This window comes from Calidris pugnax, unplaced genomic scaffold (assembly GCF_001431845.1).
Source record: "Calidris pugnax isolate Ruff unplaced genomic scaffold, ASM143184v1 scaffold68, whole genome shotgun sequence".
Taxonomy (NCBI): Eukaryota; Metazoa; Chordata; class Aves; order Charadriiformes; family Scolopacidae; genus Calidris; species Calidris pugnax.
In genome coordinates, this window is record NW_015090921.1 from 4220961 (window position 1) to 4230034 (window position 9074).

Here is a 9074-nt window from a genome sequence, read left to right on the forward strand (position 1 = left end):
AAGCCTGTAGGACCCTCAGCAGCTCTAGGTCACAGCCTGGCCCGCTGCACGGCGGCTGCTGCTGCTGCAATCTTGGCAGTGGCAGCTTTTTCTTTTTTTAGTTGTTCTGAGGAGCCAAAGCTAAAGGTTGAAATACCTCTGCCTTTTCCACGTCTGGTGCTGCTCTTTTTAAATTTCAGCGGCTGAGTCACATTTAAGCACCATTCCTCAGGGTATTCATTCTCATCATACTTTTCCCCCAGTTTAAAACTAGTGGATACAAGTGTTTTACAACTGTCTATAAGCCATATAAATGTAGAAAATGAAACTGTTGCACCAAAAAACAACAAAAACAGGTTGATAAAATGCTTTTATTTCTGTAAAGGTCAGGAGAAGCCCGAACTTACCCAGTCAACAGTTAATACTTTGTAAGAACATATCACAGCTCTCCTCGGGCTGTGTTCCAGTCCCCAGACGTACACTTTCTCCAGGATTCTGTATCTGGCACCTCAAGGATGCCAAGAGCATCACTCTTAGTCAGATTACTGCTACGCACTCATCTCTTTAATGTTTACATGGAATCTTCAAGTTCTTATATGCCACATGCTGAGAAGTTTTTAGAAAAGTGAACCAAGCATCTGAAGAATCTCCTGAAGGACACCAGCCCGGCTTAGACTCGAGGGTTCCTTTCATATTTTTCATAGGCAAATTCTTCTGTATGAGCTCTGTCGTTTAGCAGCCCAATAAAATCAATCTCCAGCTGGAACGGACCATCTACTTTATCTCCGATTGTGAATCCAAGCGTACTAACCTAATTAAAAGATACATACATTAGAACAGTATTTATAATGTTACAGCCAAACACGATTGTACCTACTGTTTCTGTATTTTACACAGCCATCTACTTTAAACAGTGGTATTTGTTGGAAGGGCAGCACTATTTCTTAAGGCTTGAACCCTTTGCTACCACGTTTCCAATACAGACCCCAGTGGGAAATTACTTCATGTTTCCCTTCCCACCTCTGTGCTGAACCCTTTATTAGAACTGGCCCGAGCCCAAAGCAGCACTGCAACTTTTCTCCTTCAAGCCATAAACTTCATAGTGCTGATTTCATCAGGATCAGGTGTGCAAACAGATCTGCATAAAGTCTTACAAGTCTTTCATGAGCAGGAAACAGAACATAATTAAGGATGGAAGGGAACTTTGATTCTAGCTTGACACCGTGTGGAAGGGTGCCAAATCAGACTTTAAAATGCATGAAACTTTGTTACTGAGTTGTACATTAAGGCAAGGTTCTTAGCCACTGTTTTCCAATCAGGATAATATTCTTAAATACAAGAGCATTCCTATTCCTTCCTGGTAATTTTCTCCCCCACCTTATTCCAATTTTTTTTTTTTAACATAGTTTTTATTCTAACTGTAATAAATTCCATAAAAATCTGCGTGGCTCGGGGACGTTTCCCACGAGCCTGTGGTTTGCCTGAAAGCTCTCTCAGCTCCTGCACGTCACCAGTTGCCTTTCAGAGAGCCCAGTGGCAGCAGCTCCCAAAGGAGTTGAGTCACCAGTGCCTGGGCACCAGTTACGCTCCAGCTGCCCCTAAATCCAGCTCAAAGTGAGGGTCTGAGCTGTGCCCACGATTGAAGGACTGGTTAACAGGCAGGAAAACAATGCCCAGGATGTGTCAGATAAAGTGCCTTTCCTGGCTCCTGGAAAACATGTCTTAGTGCCACGAGGGATCAAGACATTTCATCAAGATTTCTTTAATTGCCTTCACACTGCTTCCCCTATTTTTAGGTTTCTTTAAAATATATTTGTAAAATCACACTTTATATTATATACAAGTGCAATATAAGCATATTGTTTCTTGTAGCTAACCCACCTTTTTCATGTTGCCAATCACCAAATTGCCTTCAAATTTTTCCTTTTTTTTTTTTGATTAAGGCAATTAGGAACCGAATGCAACATTCCAGGTGACTAACACAAATTGAAGTAATGGACCTTTGATTTTCTCCCTAAATACATTTCTAGCATTTTTGGCAGTCACTGGGTATTAAGCTGCCCTCAGTTACATATGGGAGGGTCAATGAAATTTAAAAGAAAAAATATACAGAAATATTTTTTTCCAACATGTCATCTCCTGTGAATTAGTCCATCCATCTGTAGAAATAACCAAAAATACTCTATGCATTTCCTTTATACTTAAGACTAGAAAGCTTGAAATAAAACCTAAGAAAGAGCTTGTAAATACACCCATTTACTGCTCCCCATCAAGGTCACTGATCCAGTAAATCCTCAAATAAAATCTCCCAATACGCTATCCCTCACAGTCTTCTGTCAGGAGGGAAGTTTATGAGACTTTTATCATTTTTGGCAGTATTGTGCCACCTGGCACTTTAGATTTTAGTCACTTTGATCATTCCTCAAAACAAAAAAAAAAAATGGTTTTGGGGTTTGTGGTTTTTTTGAGATGCCAAGTAAGCTGTGAATTGTTTCTTGCTTATCTACATCTATTAAAAACATTTTTGGAGCCACTTTGAAGTAAACTGATGCTGCTGTATTAGGAACTGAATGCAACATTCCAGGTGACTAACACAAATTGAAGTAATGGACCTTTGATTTTCTCCCTAAATACATGTCTAGCATTTTTGGCAGTCACCGGGTATTAAGCTGCCCTCAGTTACACATGGGAGGGCCAATGAAATTTAAAAGAAAAAAGATACAGAAACATTTTTTTCTAACATGTCGTCTCCTGTGAATTAGTGAATTAGTCCATCCATCTGTAGAAATAACCAAAAATACTCTACGCATTTCCTTTATACTTAAGACTAGAAAGCTTGAAATAAAACCTAAGAAAGAGCTTGTAAATACACCCATTTACTGCTCACCATCAAGGTCACTGATCCAGTAAATCCTCAAATAAAAATCTCCCAATACACTATCCCTCACAGTCTTCTGTCAGGAGGGAAGTTTATGAGACTTTTATCATTTTTGGCAGTATTGTGCCACCTGGCACTTTAGATTTTAGTCACTTTGATCATTCCTCAAAACAAAAAAAAATAATATGGTTTTGGGGTTTTTTTTTGAGATGCCAAGTAAGCTGTGAATTGTTTCTTGCTTATCTACATCTATTAAAAACATTTTTGGAGCCACTTTGAAGTAAACTGATGCTGCTGTCACAAAGTAGGATAATTTAAATGCAGAGGCAAGCACACAACAATAAGTTCCTTCTAACAAGATGAGGCCCTTCAGTTCCAAATTCACAAACAGTAAAGGATTTTTAAATTATCTATATCATGACAATATAATCTTAAATGAAATTTCAGACATATAAAGCCTATAGGAAACTGACCTTGTCTAACCAAATAGGATGCTGGTCATCCTGGACTCTTCCCCGACTGGATAGAAAGAATTTGGAGAATGGAATCTGACAGAAAGAGAACAAAACCAGACTTTGGTGTCAGTAGTACATAAAATAAAACCCACGGTGGCCGTTTGTAGCTGTTGCACAGGATTGTGACCCTGTTGGGGCTCAGCGAGGGGCTGCAGCACAGAAGGTGGCTGTTCACACCCACAGTTATCTCCTTCCAATAACATCAACGTAACATGGGAATGAATGAGAATTCCAGCAGGGACACATGCTGACAGCGTGTCTGTACCCGAGGTGCGTGTTTCACAGGGCACACTTCATACTGAGACATCTATATTCCAGCCAAGCAGTTCTGAAAAACGTAAAAATGACTTTGAATGCAGTGGGAGCAAGAACGAGGAGAGGCCGTGGTAAGAGATAGGAAATCAGGGAGTGTAGTGATAGGACAAGGGGTAGTGGTTTTAAATTGAACAATCAGGGAGTGTAGTGATAGGACAAGGGGTAATGGTTTTAAATTGAAAGAGGGAAGATTTAGGTTAGATATTAGGAAGAAATTCTCTGCTGTGAGAGTGGTGAGACACTGGAACAGGTTGCCCAGAGAAGCTGTGGCTGCCCCATCCCTGGAGGGGTTCAAGGCCAGGCTGGATGGGGCTTTGAGCAACCTGGTCTGGTGGGAGGTGTCCCTGCCCAGGGCAGGGGGTTGGAACTAAATGATTTTTAAGGTCCCTTCCAACTCTAACCATTCTGTGATTCTATGAAACAGGAGAGCTGGCCGGTGCGGGGGAGAGGAAAACACACCAGCCAGCAACAACACACTGATTTTCATCCTTCTTCTGTGGGACATTGGGCTCTTCTCACATGACTGGACGAGGGTATTATGAAGCTCTGAATGCCAATTCATAAGCACACACAAACATCCTGAACGTTGTCATCAGCAAATTACAAAAGTCACCCAAGTTTCATCAGAAAAGAGCCCAAATTCCCACTCCTTACAAAGTGTTAGTTTGGATCCTGAACGTTGTCATCAGGAAATTACAAAAGTCACCCAAGTTTCATCAGAAAAGAGCCCAAATTCCCACTCCTTACAAAGTGTTAGTTTGGAAGATGCGCTAGTTCACCTTGATTTCCTCCCAGTACGGGCCTCCTCGGGTGAACATGAAGTAGTTGTAGAGGTCATCCTTTTGATGAGAGAAGTAAGGGTCTGTATAAATGTTCACCATCCAAGGTCTGCCGTCGCCACGGACGCGTAAATACAGACTGTTGAAGTTTGACCAGTCATAATACTTCTTCCTAGCAAAAGATCCCTACAAAGTATTAATAAATAGAATTATTCCTCTTTAATAAAGGGAAACATCCATTACGAAGAACAGAGTACTACTGCTTTGGTCACTGCCCTCGTTATTATGTCAAATAATATCTACTGCAATATAGTGAGAAGGGGGTTACTCTTTCATCACACCAGCTTCTGATCCCCCCGAATTTCCTTCAGCACTCCAACAGATTCCACAAAATGCAGCGTCGCCACTCCAAGGACTTGTGCTTTAATTATAAACCACAATGGTGTAACTCTCAGAAACCAGACCTCCTTCCCAGGACCCAGCTCTCTACCGGGTGAGTACACAAACGCTGTAGTGATGGATCAGTAGTTACACAGTTCATTAAGTTTAATGCAGTTCATTATACAAGAAATTGAAGAAGTGGGGTAATTTATCCCTTGTGATAAAACTTCCCTTATCGAAGACTGACACAAGCACTGGAAGCAATTTAATGTTTTCCAACACTTTTTGTCATTAACTGTGCATAACAACATGCATCACAAACAGCTCTAGCCCTCAACCCCGTTACTTTAAGATCTTCAAAGTTCTGGTGGTGTGATCTGCACACAGAGAGATCCAAGAGTCTTCAGAGAGTTACAGTGAGGTCTCTTGGAATGACGGGGGACAGAGCTATTCTTGCCCAGAATTGCTTAAATCAAGTCAAAATTAGCACCAAAAATTCACAAGTTTCCCCTTTATTTTACAGCGCTACTACAGTTACCTACCAACCAACCTTCTAACAACTGATCTTATAGGTAATAGGATGAGTAGATCATCAATAAATTAATACAAGGGCTGTGGCTACTTGATTTTATGGTTTTGCCGCTTTTAAGCCCTTTTACTTAGATAAAGAAGAGCCTTTGTATTTATGTTTTCACCCTCTGATTTCAAAACGGTTTGTGTCTTGCTTTTTCTGATGTACAGCATGTCAGACGTTTAAAAAGTACATTTTAAAGCATTATTTTCTGTTCCTGAGGAAAAAAAATTCGCTCATTCACCTAAACCAAGCTTGATGAATAGGCCAAGTTAAAGCCCAGAAAAATTTGCCCTTATGACACATTCAATTAACTTCAAATTTAGAGAGATCTATTTTAATCATACCAATTTTGGATACAAACATTCATGATTCTATGATTACAGATCCTTCATTTGCAAGAAGGCTGCAAACAGGGCTGTCTTAATGAGTGGATGCCCTGCTGTACACAAGTGAGCGATCAAATATATATTATTCCTTTTCTAATAAAGGAAAACAAAATCCAATAAAAAAAATTTAAGGTCCTTCTAGGTCAAAGGATACAGCAGCAACTACATCCCTGAAGGAATATCCAATATTCCTGAAAGAGATCAGTTTCAACTGCGGGAAACGGCAGTTCGCTTCTCTGTGACTGGGGTTACATAAAAATGCTCTCAGATTAAAGAACAAAAGAAATGCAGAGGTGAAGCTGTACTTACCACCAGTGGCTTAGCTCTCATACTGCAATATCCACTGTATTTGGTCTCCCCATCACGAGGTACTTCCGTATTGAGGGTTCCATAGAGCAGAGCACCCTGGTTATTCCTACCCAACGTGAGGTAAACTTCGCTTTTCCCTCCAATCTCTACGTCAGAGGAAATAACCCATTTATTTAAATCTTCTTGGCTCCGAAACTCCCACAACACCTTTGTCTGTTCCAACAGGTACTGATTGAGTGGTTGGCCTCCGGGTCCTGTCAAGTAATCTTTGGTTTCCTTCTTCAGCATGCTGAGCTGAGTCTTTAAGACATCGATGCTCTTCTTAAAACTCAAATCAGTATTTTGCCAAGATGGTTTTTTCTCAGGCTGTGACCCCGGCCTCCTGTAGCTGCTGTACAATTTTGACACGGAATTGCCAAACAGAGGTCCAAGTAAGGGGTGCAAAACTTGGTGCCTGCAGCACCTCCCACGCACGTAAGCGCCCCTCAGCAACGTAACAGTCAGAGCCATTTTGGTAAACTTGAAGAATTCACCTCTAGTGAGGCAATTAAGGGGCTTGAAATTAATTTAACAACAAAACTAGTATCCAGAGCTATCTTACTTTGCTTTAGTTGCCATGGTTTATCTCCACCTTCAATTAAAAAAGAGAAAAGATTAAAAAAAAACTACACAATGGATGCTTGTAAAACTGTTTCATTTTTAAAACAGGTATTAGCTAGAAATCTAAGCCACTGGAAAAAGGAATAAAAAATGACATCAAGTAATAAACTTCCTCAGAATTCTAGTTTACTTAATGATTTACCTTTCTTGTCCCCCTGTGATGTGAAATACCCTACAGCAGCCACACCGCGCGCTTCTTCCACAAGTCATCCAGCCTCTTGCCCCCTCAGTACATCTGGTTTAGGACTACAGATTGCCCAAAACCCAAATAATTTAATGTGAAAGACTGCAATTCAGTAGGGTGGGTTTTTTTCATAAAGCTTTGGAAAAAAACCCCAGAAAATCTGCTCTTTGCTTCTCCTTGCATCACTGCTGGTAGGAACAGCTACTCAACGTCGCTATTCTCCAATTCGTAAGAGAGAACCTTAATGTTCGATGTTCTGTACAGAGGCTGTTATCTCTGACTCATAAGATTAGACAAGTTAGGTTTGGGGTGGTGGTTTTTTTTTTGGCCACAGAATAAATCTGAAAATGATGTCAAATCATCTTCCCTGCATTTCTAAGAATGGAGTCAGTCAAAACAAATTATCAAAGTGCCACGCTGGACCATCAGCCTATTCAATCCCTCTAAGAATTTTCAAACGTAGAACTACTCTTCCTCCTGCCCCTTTCACCCACGAAATCTCCTGAGCTTGGAAGCCCCACGTTAATTCTCAGTTACAAACTCCCATGGAGCATCACTGAGATAGTCCTTTCCTTCTTCATGTTTTAAGCGCCTTCTTTCCCTCTTTCTTTTGCAATACGAGCTGACGTGCAAAGCTTGCTTTACACGGAATAAAAGAACACCTTATCAGGAAACCAGTCCACTTTGTTAAAGTGCTGGTCATTTTATTGCGGTCTGTCACCCAAAGGCAACACATCTAAGCAGGCAGTACCATGTCATATATTAGACAATACGGCAAAAAGTGAAGAGCCCCACTCTCCTCTCCATATGCCACTTATAGAATAGAATCATAGAATGGTTAGAGTTGGAAGGGACCTTAAAGATCACCAAATTCCAACCCCCCTGCCCTGGGCAGGGACACCTCCCACCAGACCAGGTTGCTCAAAGCCCCATCCAGCCTGGTTTTGAACACCTTCAGGGATGGGGCATCCACAGCTTCTCTGGGCAACCTGTTCCAAACCTGTCACCTTCCTTTACTCATGCTAAAGCTCACTATTAACGTCCTCATGCTGGGACTGAGCTACACACCACGGCCCAAAACTGCGTGGAAGGACCACTGTGGGGTCAGCAAGACAGGAGGCGAGTTCCTCAGAAAGAAACCCCACAAACACAGAGGTCTCACGTCCCTGGGGACGGAGGTGATGCCCACCCCATGACAGCAGCGAGAGCCTCCACATTTGGTTGGACTCGATGGTCTTGAAGGTCCCTTCCAACCTGGATGACCCCACGGTTTCTGGGCCCTGCCAGCAAACCCACCCCAAACCGAAGCCGAAAGGAGAGGGGGCGAAAAGCTGCGCCCCGCAGCCAAGCCGAACCCCACCTCCTGGATCCCCCTCAGCGCCGAGAAGGAAATTTTAACCGATTTTACTTTTTATTGTCCCCAGCCCCCGCTCCCCGCCGAGCCCCGGCTCCCACCGATGGCCTCGCTGTCCGCCTCACCACAAACCGGTCCCCGCCGGGCTTCCCCCGCCACCACCGCCGCCGCCTTCCCCGGAGGGGCAGAGTCGAGGCCGGGACGCGATGGCCTCAGCAGCCGCCGCCTCAAACCTCGGCCACCGGCCCTCAGGACCTCACCTTCCCGCTGTCACCTGCAGCTCCCACCGCTTCCGGGCGCGCCGGGGGAAACACACACCGCGCTGTTCGGGTTCCGCCCGGCGGCGGTTAAACACCGACCTCTTTTCCTTCCCCTCTCCCCAGCCCTCACCGGGCGGCGGGGGCCGGTAAACCCCCCTTTAGCTGTGGGGCTGCCGCCCGGTGAAGGGAGCGGAGCGAGGGGAAGGAGGAGGCGGCCCCTCTCTCCGCTTCCCGCCCCGGCGCCCTGCGCATGCGCCATGCCCTTTGTGTCCCGGGCGGGCGGGCGGCGCGGGGCAGGCCGGGCCGCTGAGAGCGCCGCGCCGCCGCCGTCGGCGCCGGTGGCGGGGAAGGAGGGAGGAGGAGGAGGAGAAAAAGGGGGGGGGCGGGAGGCCCCGCGGGGAGCTGGAGGGGAGGCTGCGCGCCCGCCGTCTCCCTCCCCAAGCCCGATGGGAACCGCCGCGGCCTCCGTGAGGAGAGCCCGCTCCACCTCCGGCGGTTCC

At 44.4% G+C, this 9074-nt stretch overlaps 1 protein-coding gene across 3 annotated transcripts; it reads right to left on the reverse strand.

The window, feature by feature from the left end:
* Nucleotides 1-332: 332 nt before the first annotated feature.
* Nucleotides 333-8807, reverse strand: NDUFAF1 (NADH dehydrogenase (ubiquinone) complex I, assembly factor 1). Of its 3 annotated transcripts, none has more exons than XM_014950225.1 (5): nucleotides 8575-8807; nucleotides 6117-6747; nucleotides 4467-4652; nucleotides 3331-3405; nucleotides 333-790 (listed from the first exon to the last, which is right to left on the reverse strand). In XM_014950225.1, the coding sequence occupies exons 2-5, from the start codon at nucleotides 6624-6626 to the stop codon at nucleotides 650-652; spliced, it is 912 nt and encodes a 303-aa protein (XP_014805711.1). In that variant the 5' UTR covers nucleotides 6627-6747; nucleotides 8575-8807; the 3' UTR covers nucleotides 333-649. The 3 variants fall into 3 exon arrangements, with proteins under 3 accessions (XP_014805711.1, XP_014805712.1, XP_014805713.1); XM_014950226.1 differs by lacking the exon at nucleotides 8575-8807 and adding an exon at nucleotides 8416-8523; XM_014950227.1 differs by lacking the exon at nucleotides 8575-8807 and adding an exon at nucleotides 8440-8463.
* Between the last annotated feature and the right edge of the window lie 267 nt (nucleotides 8808-9074).